Source organism: Chiloscyllium plagiosum, chromosome 3 (genome assembly GCF_004010195.1).
Source record: "Chiloscyllium plagiosum isolate BGI_BamShark_2017 chromosome 3, ASM401019v2, whole genome shotgun sequence".
Taxonomy (NCBI): Eukaryota; Metazoa; Chordata; class Chondrichthyes; order Orectolobiformes; family Hemiscylliidae; genus Chiloscyllium; species Chiloscyllium plagiosum.
The window spans coordinates 76,874,405-76,896,077 of NC_057712.1; the positions used below are offsets into that span (position 1 = coordinate 76,874,405).

General features: G+C 38.1%; 1 protein-coding gene across 4 annotated transcripts in view; it reads right to left on the bottom strand.

Annotated features, from left to right (window-relative positions):
- The window catches only part of LOC122545831 (heparan sulfate glucosamine 3-O-sulfotransferase 5), a 252,870-nt gene that overhangs the window by 15,513 nt on the left and 215,684 nt on the right, over positions 1-21,673 (bottom strand). For 3 of the 4 annotated variants that reach the window (XM_043684734.1, XM_043684736.1, XM_043684743.1), the window contains one exon: positions 3,206-3,347. In XM_043684734.1, the coding sequence (XP_043540669.1) occupies positions 3,206-3,312 (107 nt within the window). In that variant the 5' untranslated portion in view covers positions 3,313-3,347. Of the gene's footprint in view, positions 1-3,205; positions 3,348-16,645; positions 16,665-21,673 lie in introns of those variants that run through there. The other variant, XM_043684749.1, reaches the window with a different exon arrangement.

Consider the following 21,673-nt stretch of genomic DNA (forward strand, 5'->3'; position numbering starts at 1 on the left):
AACTAGAAAAACACCACTATTATATAAAAAAACTCATAAAATGATTATGTTTTTAAACTTATGTGACTATTATAGGAGATGGTTGCCAATTATAATTCAATAAATATAGAATCCATAATGTATAATTTAGTCATCACGATTCCTGTTGGTGACATCTGAAGATGTGGAAAATCTGACAGGATGTGGCATTGTGAACTCATTTGATGTTTTGTTGTATGGGAAATGTTTTAGTTTGACACACACCTCATGACAATGTAGCAGTTGGCTTTGTCCATTTTTCAAACAAAATGTTGTTGATTAGTCAAATTAAAACTGTTGGCCAATTTTCCTTTCAGATACAAAATAGCAGATGTGGTGAAATGATTTCTTTTTTCTTGTATTTTTTAAACAATCAAATTAATAGGCCAACAGGCTGAATTCGGGATTATGATTGTGAAAGGCTGAGGCATTAGCGTTGGGGGTTGGTGGGGAAATGTGGTATGGAGTAGAGGGGGTTGTCAGTAGCGGGGGGGTGGGGGGTCGCTTTGGTGGCTGGTGAGTAAAACACAAGGCAACTGCATCAACAATAAATCTCAGGGTGTAGTTTGGAATGTGCATTCAGGATCAGGTAGGAATAAAATCATGAATGCCTTGATGGGGGGCTATCCACTTTTAAAAATAACAGATTTTCGTTATGTTTTTCTTTTGTTTTTATCTATTATTTTGTTTATATTTATTCAAAGTAATTCCTACATTATCCTATTCATTTTCCTGGTGTTTCTTTATATCCTGTTATATTTATTATCCTTGTTTTGGTTTTGTCCTCCCTTTGTCGACTTCTCTATAGCTACAATTAAATTCAGGACATGTATAACAATGACTAATGTTGAATAGAGATTAGTAACAAAAAGAGATACTAATGAACTCCCCTTCCTCACTGGTCTTGAGTGTAATGCGTAATCACTATTTTTATTACTTCTTTATTCTTTATTTCTTTTCTTGACTCAGATCTTACCTGAGTGCGTTCTAGGTGACTCATAAGTCTAGGTTACAATATTCAATACCACCTTGTATGCTATAGCTGCAATCAGGAACTTCCTATGTAATTTTTATTTGCACAAAATAATTTCACTTTTGCTAATATTTGATTTCACACAACATTTTTGTTATTCAATGCTTTTGTTCATACTATTTTAATTCTGTCATTTGGCAATACAATAGACAAAGGAAATCTGACATAAAAACAGAAACTGCCGGAAAACCAGAAGCTGGTTAAGTAACATCTGTGTAGAGAGAAATAGAATTAATATTTCAGGTCTTTGCCCTTCCACCCGAACTGGGAAAAGGCATTCCTGTAATAGATTTTGAGCAAAGTATGATGAGACAAAGGACATAGGTCAAAAGGAAGAAAAGGTGAAAGGCAAAAGTTTGTGATTTATTTATTGTGAAACTTAATGAAAGCAAAATTGTTAAGGAACCCTGCATATTTAGTTTTACTAATACATAAAACTGCACAGAGAAAAGCAGCCAGAAAGTGGAAAGGTCAGTAATTGTAAATGTCCTCAGTTACACAATTACTTAAGTGGTCACGTAGATATAATCTTACTTCATTTACTTGGATAATGTGATCCTTGCAAGGCCAGCAATAGGTAGCTTGTCTGAGGCCAGTGGTGATAAATACTTTAAATTTGGCTGATGAAACTGAGCCATATTTGTGAAGGCTAGTGGGGTGTGGAGGTGGGGGATAGTGGGGACGTAACCTGAGGTACTCCAACTCTTTCGATTTAGTCAAGTGGTATGTTTGCTTACAGACAGGGTGTGTAGAGGCATACCAAAACCTGTCAGTGAATTGTCCAATTATAAATAAGGCCTGTACGTGGATCTTGTGAAATTGACAAATGCTGGTTTATTTCACAATATCATGGGAAGAGAAATTGACCGCACATATGTAAAACGGACAGTCTGCGCAGTTTTGTCAAAAGCCCTCTTCCCTGAGCCCCAGGTACAGTTAGTTCTTATAGGGTTACAAGAGATTGATGTTAATTACAAGACAATGCCGTTTCAATCACATTTAATAGGAAAAATGCTGCTAGTCCGGCAGTATCGGTCAGTTAACAATAGCAACAGGAGGTTAGTTAATCTCAAAAAAAGGTGCTAATATTCAGCATCCTGGCTGCTGTAATTTCATAGGGCAGTAGCATTCATCTCAAGTATCCTGGTGCCATTTGGTCTGCATGGGCACTGTGCTGACTGGGTTCCTGGGGAGACAGGGAGCGCCCTTGTGGCTTCAGGAGCTGTGATGCCATTGTGAGGCAGAGAATCTTATGAGCAGATCATCGAGATAACATGTTCCTTCAGTCAGCAAGGGTTTAGGTTAATGTCTCTTTTACTGTCTGTTCCTGAGTGCGGCCAAGTTGAGGTCGCAGTGGCATTATGGCTAGGTCCTCTTTTGATCAAGACTGTAAACAAGTGGTCTGTAGGCTGAGTGGTTTTTCCTTCTCCCATCATACCTAGTCCATATTGAGCAAACAGGTGTTACCTGTGTGCATTATTCAGTAGCACGGTCTGGAAACTTACATAATGTTTCTGCTTATGTAAAGCATCAAACCAGCTGAAATATTGATTATGCTAAAGATGGATTCATAAGTGGATTAACCTGAAATGCTGTTGCTTTTTGTGATCGAACCATTGAACTGTTGAAATAAATTCAGCAGAATTCCTGATAATCTAAGGATATTCTAATTACCACCATCAAATAAATCTAAATAATTTTAATTCTAAAATTTATAACAAAAGTTGGACAAAATTGAATTGATTGTTTTAGAGATATAGTGCTCCTGTGATAATCTTGTGAACAGCAAGTTGTTTGACCCCACAATGAAATAATTTGTATAATATCTGCACATTTTAATTAATGTGCTACGTTTAGGCTCCTCTCTCACATCCATTCCATTTTGTCAGTTTGCTGTTGACTTACAAAGGCAAAAGAACAGGTGTTGCATAAACCTCAAGTTGTCTTGCACTCACACTTTTCCACCATCAGACTGGAAAAACATTTTGTCTTCAGGAGGACTTTTAGAGATTCTGAACAAGTAGGTGTCAACTCGTGTTCGACTGCAATTTCAAAAAGTACAAAGTTGAGGAAATAAAATATGTAGAAAAAAAATACAGGGGATGCAACATAAATGTTACCCTTTCCATGTGAAAATAGCAGAAGAATACTAACCTATCCAAGCTCCCAACTCTGGCAACTATATATAAGAGACTTCCAATAGCAAGGCTGCCCAGCACAAAGAGCTTCTGTCTCAGCAACACCTGCTGTTTGAATAGCATGGCCCTCCATCAATCTTCAGGACTGCTTCTTCAGCCTGTAGTGACCAGAGAGTAAAGGCACCAGTCAGAAATATGAAATTCCAAAAGTTATCATTAATGAGAAGCTAGTTGATCAATTATTTGGTCAGTAAAAGTTAGATAAACATATTCTTCAAAATAAAATAGATTAAGCTGTGATAATTGATTAATCATACTTAATCGTCTACATTTTTCACCCAATTCCTTTTAAATAAACCATTGATGGGGTATGGGCATGACTGGCTGGGCCAAAATGTATTGCCCAACTCTAATTGCCCAGAATGCAGTTAAAAGTCAACAATATTGGTGTGGGTCAGGAGTCACACATTGGCCAGACAAAGTAAAAATGGCAAATTTCCTTCCCTAAATGACATTAGTGTAACATATGGGTTTTTAATGAAATTGGCAGTGGTAATATCACTGCCATTATGCCATTTTCTTTTAGATTATTGTTAAATTCAAATGCTATCATCTGCCATGGTGAGATATGAACCTACATCCCCAAAATATTCGCAAAGAATTCTGGATTACTATTACTTCCCATGAAGAATGATTATTTTGTGTAAAGACTCTAGGATGGTCCATTGATTATTTAGCTTTTTGGCACTTAAAAAATGTATGGTTCCAACTTACAGAACTTAACAAATTCCCTTGAAGATGCCTCTTATCAATCACAACATTTGTAGGCCACTTCTGTGTACAGCAGATGTAGAAATCAGTTGCTTTCAGCCTTTCGATTTTTTTCTATCAGTTGTAACATTGTCATAAATTCCAAAAGGTTTATTACAGTACTATCAGATGAAGAGAACAATTGGAACAAAATTGATACTCCCCTCAACTTCACAATGTTGCTCACTGATTCAGTTCATTTTGCCATAGATTTTGAAACAACTTAGATTTCCTTGAAAACTAGTATTTCTTGTGCAGCTCAATATTTGCTAATCCAGTATTTCAAATCCCACTTTATTTTAACTTCTTGAATTTTTGTGAAAACTTATTCATGAAGCAATAATACCAATAAATACTGTGGACCTATTTTCCTGTAAAATAGCTGAAATGTTTTAGAATAGCCTCAATGTACAAGAACTTACCCTTAGTAAGAATTGCTTAGATAAAATGTCACAGATGTGAAATGTTAACTGTCTTTCTCTCCATATTTGCTGCCTAGCATATTTAATCATTTTAGCACTTTGTGTTCTTATTTCAGACTTCCACCTCCAGTTTGCTTCTGTGTTTGAAAGGAAATCTAAGCATGTCAAAAATGACTTTCATTCAACAACAAACTCGCTTTTCTTTCTAAATAAAAACTGAAAAAAAAAAGCTGCAGATGCTGTAGATCAGAAATGAAAACAGAAGTTGCTGGAAAAACTCAGCAAGTCTGGCAGCATCTGTGAAGAGAAATCAGAGTTAACATTTTGGGTCCAGTGACCCTTCCTCAGAACTGCCTTTCTTACTGTTCTTTTAGTCCTGTGCTCAATGAGTCCCATCTATTTGAGCAGTGCATAACTAAGGTTGTCTTTGAAAGTTATGATATTTACTGTCTTCATATTTAATTCCCACCTTAGCTTTCTTTAGGTACATTTTGACTCTGACTTTTCTGGAGTTCTAAAGACTCCGTGTCTTATCCAAATGTTGCTGACACCCAGGATGTGGATGTGCTGCCACAATTCCAACATAATTTTTAAAAGTAGATAGAAGTATGCTCATAAATGGCAAACAAGGACTATAGAACTGTTAGCGTATCAAGTCATTTAAATCACCCACCCTTTAAATTGTGGAGCAGAAACCTGGGCTGCTTTGTCTATGAGTTGAAGCTTCATAATAGCTATTTTTGACATAACCCACATGGTTATCATTAAAGTATTATTATTCCATAATTGCTTCCATAATTAGCCTTACTATAATGTGGAACTGTGAATACACAGTTTGGTGAAAATTCCAAAAGATTATTCAAAGATTAGTTGTCTTTGATGTAGAACCACGAATATAATGTTTTTAAAGGATTAAATACTTGATGGTCTTTAAATATTTGAATTAACTGTTTATCAATGAGGGTTTGTTATATAGTGAAGGCTATAATAGATACCTAGAACTTTATTTTATTTAATGTCAGAATAGTTCTTAGTTTGGATACTTGATGATAATACTAAATTGGCACAGGAGCCATAATGGGCTGGAGGATGCTTAGGAACATGGTGGGAATGAGTTGGCACTGTTGGTGTGGAGGTTATGAGGAGCCATAGGGATGAGTGCGAGCATACATTTGCACTGTTGGTATATGTCTGGCCTCGGGATCCTGAGATGAGTAAAGGGCACAGATTGGCATGGAGTTTGTAAGGGGCAATGGAGAATAGATGGAGGAGCTTTGGTTAGGATAGAGGGAGAGGGGCAATTGAGTGGGGTGGAAGGGCATATGTTGACAGGGAGGATACAAGAAATCATTCATGTTAAGTGAGCTTGTGCTGGTATGGATAGGCATATAGAGTGATTCTGTCATTTGGGATCATTTTTCCTCAGGGTAGTTATGGCGACCAAAGAAATGTCTTAATTCAGTTTATTTGCCTCATGGGTGAAAATCTATTAAAGCTGTAAGACACAGAGCTGCCTATCTTCTGCCACAGTGTTCTATCTTAAAGTTACCATAATCTCAGAAGACCATAGGGCTGCTATCTCATTGGAGAGAGCCGACTGGTGATGAATTTAACCTGAAGGTCACCACACCTCAGGGAAGGCAGAGGGGTGAGGTTGAGAAAGCAAGATCTCCATGGTTACCTCAGCCAGCACAGGAATTGAACTCGTGCTGTTGATGTCACTGTGCATTGCAAGCCAGCTATCCAGCTATCCAATGCCACATAGCATTCTATAACCTGCTGTTAGAAAATATATGGAAGGAGCTCCAAGATCAATCACCCTCCAACTTTCCTCCCTAACATGGGCGGAAGAAGCATAGGGCTCATAGGAAATCAGCAAATGCAGGAAATTTACTGTGTGTGCAAACACTATCCACCTGCCTATCACCCATTGTGGCATAAGATGTTAGGTTTAAAAGATCACTGAGCCACCCACACTATATTTTCAAGCACTTTGTCCGACATGTTTGAAGCCCTGTACATTATCAAATGAGAATCACTAGAGAAATGTGCAAGCCAATGCCCATTAAAGGCTTTTTTAAAAAATTCCATCAATTACACACACAAACTCTTTGAAGCTTCAAACAATCAGTTGTAACCTTTACAAAGGCAGGAGCAGCAGTGATGACAGCTGCCCACCACTTTGATGAAGCATCTGTGAAGATGTATTATGTACAAGAGTACGCTGCATGTTGGCTTACAAAATTCAAATACTCTGAAGATAATCTCCATCCCAATATAACAAATGAAAGTCAATTGAATTACAATTTTAACCTTTCTCTAGCAAAGTCCTTTATTATTTAAGCTTTAACAAAATCATTTGAGTGAATTAACATTTTTTTTGGCAGCTAAATGAAAAAGCAGGCAGTATTTCATCAAGGTGACAGGGCTCTCACCTATCAGTTTGTGAGCGTGTAAGAGCCTTATGTTGCCTTCTTTGGAAAGGCTTGCTGATAGACATGTAAACAGCCAGGGGCTGGCCTTCCCTGGCAACAAAGTCCCTAGGTGCAAAGTTCCTGGCCAGAGGGAGATGATTTGGGAGAAATGGTGGTGTTGTGGTAACATCACTGGACTGGTAAGCTAGAGAGCGAGGCAAATAATCTGAAGGCATGCATTCAAATACCATGAAGGAAGCTGATGGAATTTATATTCAAAATAATAATCTGCAATTACAGACCTCGATTCAGTAATAGTAACCAATACAACTCTGATTGGTGTAAAAACCCATCTGGCTCCCTATAGAGGAAACTTTCTGTCCTTAGCTCATCTGGCCTACATATGATCGCAGACTCAAAGCAAAGCATTGACTCTCAAATACCTTTTGAAATTGTCTAGCAAGCCGATCTGGTCAAGGGCAATTAGGGATGAGCAATAAATAGTGCGCATGACACCCACATCTCATAAACCATTAAAAATAAAGTCAGTAACTGTCCATTACTAATAGTGCCAGACAGACAGATGTCAGCGGCTAACAACACACCCATTGAGAGTCCCAGGATCACTGAGAGACATAGGCAGATTGAGGTCAGGGATGTGGGTCATGTGAGTGGTTTATGGGAGCGGAATAGGAGTCATTAACAAGTACAGCGGGATGTCTGTCAGCAATCCTACCCCTACCATCATCCCAATGCTGGGTTCCTTGATCAGGCATGGGGTGTCTTTGAATGAGGAATTGCTCCAGGAAATGGCAAGCAAACAAGGGAGAGTTTGCTTTTCAAGCTTCCTGTGGGGTGACAATATTTTCTTGGAAGGTGGAAATTAAAAAAAAAATGTCCTCTCCAGTTTCATTTTCTTCTTTAATTATGAGAAATACAATTATATGGAGACCAACGTTCCCTTTTGAACTCTCCTTATCATTTTCAATTGCAACTTCAGCCATTTTTGAAGGCGGAACAGTAAAATATTAACTTATATTCTAAATTCTTCCCTACCCTCACTGCTGAATTCTTTGTTTTCAAAACTATTGTTGGATGAAGGTTTACAGACTTTTAATATCCCAATCTAGTTGTACCTCCTTCAAATGGATCTTAGGTTTACTGATTCAAAAGTTTAGATCTCCTCCCCTTAGGCTCCATAGCAATCCTTTGTTACCAGTGCCATCTCCATTTTTATTTTAAATTCTGGCATTTCTGGAAGATACAGCTATGAATTCAATGAACTCAATTTTATTCCATATTTCAAAATGATTTTCAAAATCTATTTTTAAGAGGGAAGAATGTTCAGAACAGCACAATTCTTAGATAAAAAATAAATTTGCAGATTGTCTCCAACATCCGTATGTGGAAGTGTTGTATACATCACAAGTCTAACTTAGATTAAGTCTTCAACAGAATATGGGAGTACTCAATCTCACATGTATCTTCACTGTTGTTTTTCTCCCATAATTCAGAGTCACATCAGTTTTCCTGAAGTTTACCACAAAATCAGTGTATTCTTTGAGCAGTTTCTTTGTCCGTCAGTTTACTTTAGTTATTTATTAGCACCCACCATTCAGCTACTTGCTTCATTGCTTGTCTCCGCTCTGCATCACATCACCTGTCTGCCCTCACCCCGTTGTGCCTTTGCTTCCTCCATTACAAATATTCTAGCTATCAATTGTTGTAAATTAATTCTCAACAGTCCCTTCTTTGCCCCTTGTTAATGGCATTTAAGTGATGCTCTTAGCCTAACTTGGCTTGGTCCTCAGACTATCATCAGTCATTAACCCAAACCATTAAATATCATTTTCTTCACAGATGCTCCCTGACCTGCTGAATATTTCAATATTTTCTATTTTTATTACGTAAGTTTGACGAGGTTTAACCTTGTGAAGAGAGATCTGCTTTATAAAGAGTAATTAATATTAATATATGGATTTCAGTGAAGGTTTCGACAAGGTTCCCCATGGTAGCCTGGTTAGATTGCATGGGATCCAGGAGGAGCTAGCTAATTGAATACAAAATTGGTTTGAAGGTAGGAGCCAAAGGGCAGATGGATGTTTTTCAGATTGGAGGCCTGTGACTAATGGTGCGCCATAAGGATCATTGCTTTTCATCACTTATATGAATTATTTGGATGTGAATGTAGGAAGTATAGTTAGTAGGTTTGCAGAGGACACCAAAATAGGTGGTGTAGAATGAAGAAGATATCTCAAAGTACAATGGGACCTTGGTCAGATAGGCCAATGGGCCGAGAAGTGGCAGATGAAGTTTAAGCTAGATAAATGTGAGGTGTTGAATTTTGGTAAGGCATTCCATGACAAGACTTATACAATTAATGATAGGATTCTTGGACTGTTGTCAAACAAAGAGATTCATGAGTCTAGATCCATAGTTCCTTGAAAGTAGAGTAGCAGGTAGATAGGGTAGTGAAGAAAGCATTTGGCATGCATTCCCTCACTGGTCAGACCATTGAGTATAGGATTTGGGATGTCATGCTGTGGCTGTACAGGGTATTGGTGAGGCCTTCTTTGGAATACTGTGTACAATTCTGTTGCCCTTCTATGGGAAAGCTTTTGTTAAATTTGAGAGAGTGCAGAAAAGATCTACAAGGTTGTTGCCAGGACTGGAAGGTTTAACCTATAGGAAGAGGTTGAATATGCTGGGCTTTTTTCCCTGGTGGATCGGAGTCTGAGGAGTGACCTTACAGAAGTCTATAAAATAGAAGGAGGTAAATATCTGAGGTCTTTTTCCCAAGGTGGGGGAGTCCAAAACCTTGGGGCATATTTTTAAGTTGAGAGGAAAGATTTAAAAAAGGACCTGGGGGGTAACTTTTTCACGCAGAGGGTGGTGTGTGTATGGAACGAGCTGCCAAAGGAAGTGTTGGAGGTGGGTATATTGCAACATTTAAATGGCATCTGGATGGATATATGAATAGAAAGGTCTTAAAGAGACATGGACCAAATGCTGGCAAATGGGATTAGGTCAGATTGGAATGTTTGGTTGGCATGGAGGAGTTGAACCAAAAGATCTGTTACTGTGCTGTATGTTCCTAAGACTCCACAATATCGTGAGAAAACCCATTGGGACTTGTGAAGGGAAACCTTCCACGATATCTGCCAAAAGTGACACTTAACCGATTTCTGGTACGATTCAGGCCATACAGTCTTGCAACCTCGAAGTGTTTATTCTGCATCGTCTGGAAAGCAGCATAGGACATTTCATGTTTATCCAAAGTATCTGCGGTGAATGAGGTGAACAGCCATGTCATTCAGATTGGTCCAGTGAATGTACAACATTAAGGAATAAAGAAGAGAACTTTTCACTCTCGAACGAGTGGGGTCAGCAGGAACAGAGCATCTAATAGAAACTGATAATACCATCATGTGAAAAAAAACACTGACTTGACATTCTAGTAGTTTGGTCCTACAAGTTATTAGGTCACCTTAATTATTTTTATTTTTATATATTAATTATACATATATTCAATGCTAATTTTTAAAGTATGATTTCTGAGTTAATAAATAGCTGTTAGTTAATGACAGCCTGATATCTTCCTTGATGATTCAGCATAACACATTAGCTTCCCAATCCAGGTTTGGTTAGGCACTCAAATTTAACCCAAATAGGTTAATGTAAGACAGTTTGAAGAACTGGGTTAGGCAGCATTCATCCCTCAGCAAGCAGAAAGGCACAGATGCTTTCAAAGAGGGAAGTTAGAGTGAGGAGCTAAACATTATACTGCTACTACTTCTTAGGTTTATACTTCCCTTAAAATGAAGCAAGATTCTGTCAGAAATGGTGGGAAAATGCTGAGTATTACTAAACATTCCAGTATCTCACATGCCAAACAGAGATTATGCTTCCCTAACCTGATGTTCTGTCCATTATAAAATGTAAAACCAAGGTGAGAGATGTGGATTTTCCTTTCTTCCATCAAGTCCTGACCCAAGGAAATGGATTAATATGGAATTGGATATGGAGATGCTCGCAGGACTGCTTTCCAAGGAAAACTTTGCTTTGAGGAAAAGAATTTCTGCTCCCCAAAATATTGGTAAAAGGACATTTATAGGTAGCAAGGAAGGATCAGAAGTTCAAAGTGCATCCTGGAACCCTATTAAAATTATAAATACTAATGTGGGCAATGGAGATTAGGTAATTTTCTTTGACTCCCTTGGTAAGATCATTGGAATAACTCCTTAGAGGCCAGTACCCCATCACCAAGTCACCCTTTATTTACACATGGAGAGTCCTTGACCCTGATCCAGCTCCCTCAGAGCCAGCTCTCAGTGTGAGCAGAACCTCCGACACCCCTGTTAATATTTGTCAGCCAGGCCTCCCTGTTTGGGCCAGATTAACAACCCCAAGCAGGGAACTCATAATCGATGAGATCCACTTGGCTGATCTCATTAAAACTACTACAATCATTTCACTATTTCTTGCAGTATAAAGAGGAGCACAAATATCTTCCAGTGCTTGTGCAGAAATCATGAGAAGTAGCAGGACAAGTTACTGGGTTGTTAAGACTCATATGAGACACTTGTCTTTATGAGACATGGCACAGATTATAAGAATAGGAAGGTTGCGTTGGAGGGGTGCAAAATTTTAGTTAGGCCACAGCTGGAACACCATGTGTAGTTCTGGTCACCATGCTACAGTAAATTCTTGATTGCACTGGATAGGTTGCAGAGGAGATTCCCCAGGATGTCTGGGATGTCATTTTAGTAATGAAAAGAAGCTGGCTGGATAAAGTCAGGTTATTTTCTTCAGAGCAGAGAAGGCCAAGGTGGTCCTCATTGAGGTGCATAAGATTAAGGGGAATGTATAGGGTGGTTAGGAATTAGCTGCTCCCTTTAATTGGAGGATCAATAACAAGGGGCATAATTTTAAGGTGAAGGGCAAGAGATATAGAGGGGATATGAGGAAAAACGTTTTCAGCACAGGGTAGTGGGAATCTGGAAAGCACTGCCTGGGAAGGTAGTTGAGGCAAGTAACTTCACAACCTTTAGCAAGTATATGGATGAGTATTTGAAATGTTATAACATTAAAGGCTAAGGCCAAGTGCTGGAAATTTGATTTAGTTTAGATAGTCAGCACAAAATCAATGGGCCGAAAGGCCTGCTCTGTGCTGTATGACTAGGACTCTAAACAAATCCCAGGATCAAGAAGTGTGCACTCACTGTCAAAGCCATTGACTCTACAAACTATGTAGAAACTCAAGTTTATGTTTTAATTAAATGCATGGTACTACAGATATTGGAAATCTGAAACAAACACAGAGAATGCTGGAGAAACTCAACAGGTCAACAAAAAGATAACGTGATTTAGGAGAATACTGAGATACAGGCTTTGACACTAGATGGAATTGAGGTGCATAAGAAGAAGATGTTTGCAATTCTAGAAAGTGTAGAAATAGATAAGTCCCCTGGGCCGGATGGGATTTATCTGCGGATTCTCTGGGAAGCCAGGGAGGAGATTTCCAAGCCTTTGGCTTTGATCTTTATGTCTCATTGTCTACAGGAGTAGTGCCAGAAACCTACAGGATAGCAAATGTTTGCCCTTGTTCAAGAAGGGAAGTAGAGACAACCCTGGAAATTTATAGACCTGTGAGCCTTACTTCGGTTGTGGGTAAAGTGTTGGAAAGGGTTATAAGAGACAGGGTTTATAATCATCTAGAGAGGAATAAGTTGGTTAGGGATAGTCAGTACAGTTTTGAGAAGGATAGGTTGTGCCTCACAAACATTATTGAGTTCTTTGAGATGGTGACCAACAGGCGGATGAGGGTAAAGTGGTTGATGTGGTGTATATGGATTTCAGTAAGGCGTTTGATAAGGTTCCCCATGGTAGGCTATTGCACAAAATACAGAGGCATAGGATTGAGGGTGATTCAGCGGTTTGGATCAGAAATTGGCTAGCAGAAAGATGGCAGGATGGTGGTTAATGGGAAATATTCATCCTGGAGTTCAATTACTATTGGGGTACTGCAAAGATCTGTTTTGGGTCCACTGTTATTTGTCTTTTATATAAATGACCCGGATGAGGGCATAGAAGAATGGGTTAGTAAATTTGCAGATGACACTAAGGTAGAGTTGTGGACAGTGATGAAGGATGTTGTAGGTTATAGAGAGACATAGATATGCTGCAGAGCTGGGCTGAGAGGTGGCAAATGGAGTTTAACGGGGAAAAGTGTGTGGTGATTCACTTTGGAAGGGGTAACAGGAATGCAGAGTACTGGGCTAATGGTATGATTCTTGGTAGTGTAGATAAGCAGAGACATCTGTGTCCACGTACATAGATCCTTGAAAGTTGCCCCCCAGGTTGATAGGGTTGTTCAGAAGGCATATGGTAAGTTAACTTTTATTGGTTGAGGGATTAAGTTTAGGAACCATGAGATCATGCTGCAGCTGTACAAAACTCTGGTGCGGCCACATTTGGAGTATTATGTATAGTTCTGGTCACCGCATTATAGGAAGGATGTGGAAGCTTTGGAAAGGGTTCAGAGGAGATTTACTAGGATGTTGCCCGGTATGGAGGGAAGGTCTTATGAGGAAAGGCTGAGGGTCTTGAGGATATTTTCATTAGAGAGAAGTAGGCTGAGAACCGACCTAATTGAGACATATAAGATAGTCAGAGGGTTAGATACGTTGGACAGGTTTTCCTTGGATGGCAATGGCCAGCATGAGGGAGACATAGCTTTAAATTGAGGGGTGATAGATATAGGACAAATGTCAGTGGTAGTTTCTTTACTCAGAGAGTAGTTGAGGTGTGGAATGCACTACCTGCAACAGTAGTAGACTCACCAACTTTAAGGGCATTTAAATGGTCATTGAATAGGCATATGGATGAGAAGGGAATAATGTAGGTTATTGGGCTTCAGATTGGTTCCACAGGTTGGTGCAAAATTAAGGACCCAACGGCCTGTACTGCGCCGTAATGTTGTATGTTCTATGCTCTTTCTATGGCAGCATCTGTTTTGAACCACATCTGTTCCACTATATTGTCTTGAGAACACAAAAGAGTCATATCAAATTCAAAATACCAATTCTGTTTCTGTCTCCACAGATGCTGCCAGACATGTTGAGTTTCTCTAGCATTAATCAAATAGTATAAATAACCCTTCACAGTTTGAAATATTGCATTTCTATAGGGCTCCTTACCAACAGGAAACTATCCAAAAGGAAAATACATATGAGTAATGTACAGATATTCACCCTTGATAGTTAGCTTAATTCCTGAATGGTAACCATAATTATCAAGACTGAATATTTACACACTATTAGTTCTTTCTGTATGGATGTTTTCCTGAGGATGAGGAGACCTATAGAAATGCATTAGTTCAAATTGTGAAAAGTTATATACAGTTTTCAATTAAAGCTTAAAGGCTAGTTTTAATACAACAAAATTACTGAGAGTTAAAATGAAGGTAGTTTCAAAATTTCCAAATACTAAAGAAAAATTATGTCTATTGGCATAGAGAAATTTTCTAAACAATCTTCTTTTCAAGTGTAATATGCATTAAATGAATCAAACCGAGGCAGAATGAAACAGAGCTATTAATGTTGAAATATTTGAGTCTCATGTAGATTTATTTTCTAATGTCTCCAGCATATCTTTTTCCTGCTGGTTTCTCCTGTTATCAAAAAACATTTCTTTTGAGTGTACAGAGAAACCTGATGAATTATTCAGCTACACGCAGTTTATTATTATTGATCAATGCACTTTTCACATGGGAACAATCATGGTCTTTGCTCCAAGCCAATACCAAATTCTCAAATAAGTGCCCTACTTTGGTTTCCTCTTTGTGAAATTATACATGCATTATTTATCAAAGCTGCTCTTATTCGGCTGTCTTGAGCTTAATATTGCCCTTTGGATTGGCACCAACGTGTCTCTGGAGTGTGGGGCTTTTGATATTTTGTGCATTTGCTTGAAAAAAATCTGTTAAAATCAAATTTGCCTTCCATTAAACTGAAGCATTTATCTGAATAAAGTTTAATAACCCTACACAATAAATTACTTCAGCAGTACATGACTCCACAGGCTTTGGCTCCTTCTGTCTGTATTGACATTCAGGTTGGCCTTGAGTCAAACCTTTATTATGGGTAGCTCAAGCTTGAATTTGAAAAGAAGCATACAGAATTGAATTGAAGGATAAAAGCTAATTCTTGAAAAAGAAACAAAGATCTATAGACTAGTGGTAGTGCTGGAAATTATAAGTGCATACCCTTCGATAAGTGGCAGCTAATTATTTTTGTGGAAGTCGTTGCCAAAATATTCCAATCATTTGTTCATCAATGCAATTCTGCATTGATCCATTTCAGAACCTGGAAGTTGTTAGAGTGACAAGGAGCTACAGTGCCATCTTGCACTGTCTTTATTCTATAATGATGGTATCAGTGGGTTGTTTGCAAACTCATTTTGGGTTAGTTTTTATACCAATTTCAATTTTTAGGTGCTTAAGAATAAAAGTAATAATTTTGCCCCACAACTGTGTTCTGCTATTTAGTTAAACCATGGCTAGGCGTATTTCTTAAGCCCATTCATCCTTCATGATTCTGCAATCCATAAATAAAATCCCTAACAAGAATCGATTCATGTCAGTTTTGAAATTTTCAGATAACTTAACCTCAATTGTTTTTTGGAAAGAAAGTTTAAGCTTTGGGAATTGTTGAAGTATTACTTTGCTGAACCTGATTTAGAGAGAATAAAACAAGGAAAATCCTATAAATGGGATAATCAAAAATAAACTAAATTGAGTTGTACAGTACTTCAGTAGATGTGTCACAATGGACCACAGTATTTAAGTTTCAATTCCTAGTTGTTTCTGAATTAGGGTTTGAGCACTCTTGAATTGCAGTTGGGAAAATTAGCAATGGTTCCTTATTACTTTCTAATGAGACCTGCTGAAAAATGTGCACATGTTGATGTTGAGCAAGTGTAACAGGCTCAGATATTCTGCATATCTGAACAACACATAAAATAGCAATCTGAATCCAATGAATGAATTCACAGTTAACAGAGCAAGGGAGAAAAGTGTCAAAAAAAATCAGAAAACAACTGAAGTAATAAAAAAAAATACTGCACCTGGTTTGGAGGTATACAATAAATAATAAGTGCTTCTATTGTGTGGAAATAGATATACCAACTGGATCTGCATCCTTGCATTGTTTGAGCGTGCCTATGTTTAGAGATGGATGAACACTGACCTCCAAAAGGAGAGCACAACAACAACAAATTAATTCACGAATTGACTACCACTTATCTCAGGTTAAGCACTTTCAATTTTACAATCCTTAGCACAATACCCATACATAATACGCCTCCTTTAAGAAATAAAACACGCCACTGCATAACATTCTATCTGAGATTTCAATGGCAAATGTTAATCATTTGCAGCACAAAATCACTTTGTGAAATAGTAGATTTCAAAAGCCATTTTCTTTGTCCAGCATGTGTCAAAAGTGTTAAATTACTTCAAAAAGATTGATATCACTAAAATACTGGACTGTAAAATTTCATGCAAACACTTTAATGTTTCAAGTATCCTGCTGCTGCACAGGGGATTTCAAATCTATTTATTTTTACCTAGGTATTGAGAAATGTTTCTAAATGCATGAATCTACAATTTAAATGACAATCCTACATAAACTAATTCCCAGATTCTAACATTTATATTACAATTACTTAGCAAATAAATTATTTGCACAGTTTTAAAAAAATTACAAATAAAGCTCAGACAAAATTGAGATGAAAAATGGAGTTTCTCACCTTATATTTCCAGGCCTGTCATCACAAGCTGAAGCTCCTTATCTGAATAAGTCTTAACAATCCTAGCCTGTCAATTGCTTCAACATTACATGACTATGGAAGCTTGGTTCTTTGTATTTGCATTGCTTATAGTCTGGCCTTGACTCAAATCTTTTTTATATGGACTGTACACATGAATTCTAAAAGATGTTTTTCATTCTGAAATCGGAAGAATTAAAGGTAGATGCTTCCGAATATTATGCAGAGTTGGTTAATTGTTTGATGTTCTGACTGAGGTTTCAATTAAAATTGAATAGAATTAATTTGATTAAAACTTGCAGTTGCTTCACAAAGGTTCACACAGAGGATAAAGTAAGATCTCTTTTGCCCCTAGAAAATCAAAGAATGGGGTAGGGGGATAGTGGGGAGGTGGGGATGAATGCAGCCTGTGCCAACAGTGCAAAATAGGCTTGGAGTGAATGAGCAACTGATTTCTCAAACTCGTTTTAGTAATTCATTTTCTAGTTCCACTGTCACTTTTACTTGGTTTGAATTAAATAAAGGTGGCAGCATTTTCCCAATCACTGTTGGAAGATTGACTGTGAATTTGCTGTGAGCTTATTTTGCAACTGCTGGCTTCAACCGATTCTGTGCATCCCTTCCAACATTTCCTTCTGCACAATTTCTGTTATAGGGTCACAATCAAAAAGGTCGAATCTTTTTTTTCTCTCAGATGCTACTAGTTATCAGATTTCCGACATTCACTGTTTTCATTCTCCATAATGAAAAAGAAAATAATAGTGTGAATGTAAATTTCATACATAATTCAACAAAGTTATTCCTGAGCCTGAAATATAATTTACAGAGTTTCTGATCTTACATTACCAGTAAGTATGGCAATGAAGTGGCAGACAATTTGTTTAGCATCATCAAGCACACATACACATAAAACAGGACTAATTATTGATTATGTTTCAATCTCATATCACACTTACAAGGACCAAGAACAAAAGCTGCGATGGGCAGACTTACCTATCATAATACGCTCTGCCAAATAAACATTTTGTTTCGGTAAATCAATTATTGTTCAAGGTCCTTCACAAAGTCTGGTAAACAGACAATTATCAGTTATTGTACATTCCATTTTTTGTATTAATTTAAGTTTCACTAGAAAGGGCTGCATCTTTAAGATTTGAATGTTAACAGCTTCTTTCTCCCAGTTGATTAGTACAGTTCAGATGTTTTGAATTTGATAAAAGAAAGGATATCTGGATATTAATAGTAGACAAACTCACAGTCTGTGTGTTTGACAGTTCAGTGTGTGTATAGAATGGAACAGAACCGCAAGCTTATTCCTTGGGGATTGTGGGCAGACATCATTTTATGTTGCTAGCATGTAAATGACCATAACGTGAAAGCAAGATAATTACTGCAATTACTTAAGAGCGCAAAGAGATTTACCTTCTCATCAGATCCTTTATTTGTGTGCGTTACTCTATACAATTCAATTTTAAATGATTATAAAAGGAGCTGTTAAGTTTTGTTCACATTGCTTTCATTTGTAGTACCTATAAGTCAAATGTAATAGGAGCTGGTGGAGAATGGAGCTGTGCCATCTATTATATTAACTCCTGAAGGATTACTGGTGCAATATAATGAGCTTTCAGGCAAGTTAGTTCCCAAAACTTGTTTTTCCATAGTATTTTATCACATCTGCCAAAGGAAGACTAAAACATTTACATTGAACCATAGATGTCCACAGCATGAATGGAGGACTTTTCGCTCATCATATTTGTTCTTACTGCTATGTATAGTTGTTGATAACTAATCCCATTTCTTTGCTTTCTTTCCATAATCCTATATCTTCCTCCACTTTAAACATTTAACCATGAGTTTCTTTGAAACTTTTATGGCATGCATCTCAACCTTTCATTATAGTAAAGCATCCTAAGCTCCAAAAACATTATCTGTGAAAAGACATGTCTCTGATTCTGTCTCTTCAATTACTTACTGGGAAGTTCATATTCTGATTCCTTGTTAATGATGTTTCAATGGCAACAAATAATACTTCCCCCTGTTGTTTTAGAACATATAGTTTTGAATTATATTTCTTGTTATTAAGCAAATATGCAGCAATACGTCAAAAACATTAATGAACCAACTAAACTCTTTTAGATAGGCTTGGTTGGACAAGGGATATCTGATTATTACTTAGGGCTGAACCTTATCAGAAATTAGCTATGTGTCAGTTTCTTCAACTTGCATGCATCATTCCTTGCCCATGCATTTTTTGACAAGATCGCCCAGCCTTTCCTCACTAACTAGATACCATGCTTCTGTGGCAACCCTCTAATCCAATGCAAGCCCAGTTCTCTCAAGTGCCATAGGTGGAAATACTCAACGCTGCTAGGATCCTTGGTGCTGGTGCCACCTCTGATCCCAGCTTACCTGTCTGTAGCCATGCTCCCTTTTACAAACCTACATCTCTGTTACTCTTTCCATAGTGTCCACTGTAGACAAGCATACTATCATTTTTTTAATGAAAGATAATCTCCTCCAGGGAAAACTTCAAAAATATTCATCTTTGTTCAGCAACATCAAAAGCAAACAGAACTCAAACATCCAGAATCTGCATTGCCTCTTTGGAGCAGAAATGGACTGCTTTACAGTTGATGCATAATCATTGGATCCAGCTGTGAACTAATGAAAACACTTGTAAAAGTTAGCCCTGTCTGTCACATAATGCCCAGTGCTGTTATATTCTTTCATGCAGAAGGTGATGTTCTTCCTGCTCAAAGTTCTCATTGATTTTCTGGTCCCATTCTCCCAGCACTTAAGCATCCATCCCATCTCCTCCTTGACTGCTGGAATTGCACAAAGAACAATATGTTAAGATTATGAGGCACATGCTGTTCAGTCTGTACGACCCATCCCAGACCTATACGAGTAGTGGAATCTCATCTTTAAGAGACCCATTTCTGTTCCATTGGCCCAGTTGAACAATTGGCAGCACTGTATCTGCACTCCACCTCAATCAGGGAGCTGCATAATGGATTCACCAGACGTGTTCACAGATGTAGTTCTTGTACCCCAGCAACCAAGTTAGTATTACACGTAGCCCCTCAACCACAGTAGGAACAGAGTGTATAGGCATTGCAGTAGCTCACAGGGTACTATGACTTCTAAAATATGTACCAATGATCATAGATGGCTTGTACATTTATGGAATGTGACCCTTTTCTATTGATGCACTCGGTTGCATTCTAATGCAGCCATCTTAATGTGATGCACCCTGCATCTTGGGGAAGCCAACTATGTTGGCAAAACCTACTGCCTGAGCTGCAGGACTGACTGTGTCACAGGAAAATGAAATTAAGTGCTATGATCTGATGCAAGTGATATTGGTAACAACCTTAATACATTTGTGGATGGACAACTGAGAGATCCCAACAGGTCCCCAGTGACTCCTTGGAAGTATCAGTTACTCTATGTGTGGTCACAGCCAGTTTTCAATTGTAAGTTGCATTTGGGAGTTGCAAGATCATGGAAAACATTGGAGGTTGCACTCAACAAAGTGAGCTGCAGGCTCAGTTTGGTCATCAGATCATTCCCACCCCCCCCCCCCCACCCCAACTCAAACCATCATGTCCACTTGGCACACTCTGGACAGCCCCATCATTATTTATCACCACATTTTCCCGCTCGCTAAAGCTTTCTGACTCAAAGGCAAGGATCTTGACAAAATAGCCAAGCTAACAAGTGAAGAATCTGAAACATCTGGAAGATTCTTAAATATCAATGTTCATTGCCAGTTCGTTGATGATTGCCATAGCCTCATATTATAATATCTGCTGCTGTGTGAAATACTGTTTTTTTTTTCTGCATCACTGTGTCAATTTGATGGGATATTAGTAGGAAAAATGTGTGACAAACATGCATTATCAATTTAAAAACATATCGGTTATCACTTGGACTTCAAAAAGAGTTGTGTGCCAAGATTTACTGGTCTCTAAAATATAAAATTTGTCTGTTCTCTCATCCACATGGAACGTGATAGCATTTTTTGGCTTTCAGCAACAACTGAGAGAAACTGAGGAGGTAATAATTCATGTTTACATCACTGTACAGCAAGTGGATTGAGATTTCAATATTCACGTGTAATTAAGAAAGAAGTTGGAACATAATAAACAGACCTTAAGGGGATATTTTTCTCTTTTAAATGTTTGATTTCAATGGTAAGTGGTACTCTGAGGTAATGGATCTATATATTCATAGAATTATGTTTTCAGGACGGTGGGGCATTTCCCCACTCTACCATTACCTTCAATCCAAGGAATCAACCCTAGTTCAATAAAGAGTGCAGTAGGATATGCCAGGAGTGGCAGCAAGCACACCTAAAAATGAAGTGTCAACCTGGTGAAAATAAAGAACAGGATGATCTAAGTGCCAAACAGCATACGAAGCAACTGAAAGACAGGACTAAGTGATTTCCCAAGCAAAGGATCATATTTAAATCCTGCATCTCTTCCCCATTTAGTTGTGAATGGTGGTCGACAATTAAGCAACACATTGGAGGAGGAGGCTCCACAGACCCCCCCAATCCCAGTGATGGAGGAGCCCAGTACATCAGTGCAAACGTTGCTGAAGCATTCACAACAATATTCAACCAGAAGTTGTGAGTGGATCACTCGGCCTCTTCCAGAGGACCTCAGCATCACAGGTGCCAGTCTTCAGCTAAATTTTTTTCACTCCACACGATATCAAGAAAGAGTTAGAGATACCTATACTGCTAATGCTATGGGCCCTGACAACATTCCAACAACAGCACTGAAGACATGTACACTAGAACTTGCTGCACCCCTAGTCAAGCTCTTCCAGTACAGTTTCAACACTGGCATCTACCCAACAATGTGGAAAATTGAAGAAGAAGGTGAATATTTCAGAGGCTCCCTTGTCAAAATTGGCATTATCAGAACAGGTAATGTCCACTATACTAAAAGCAGGACAAATCCAACCTTTCCAATTACTCACCCCATCAGTCTACTCTTG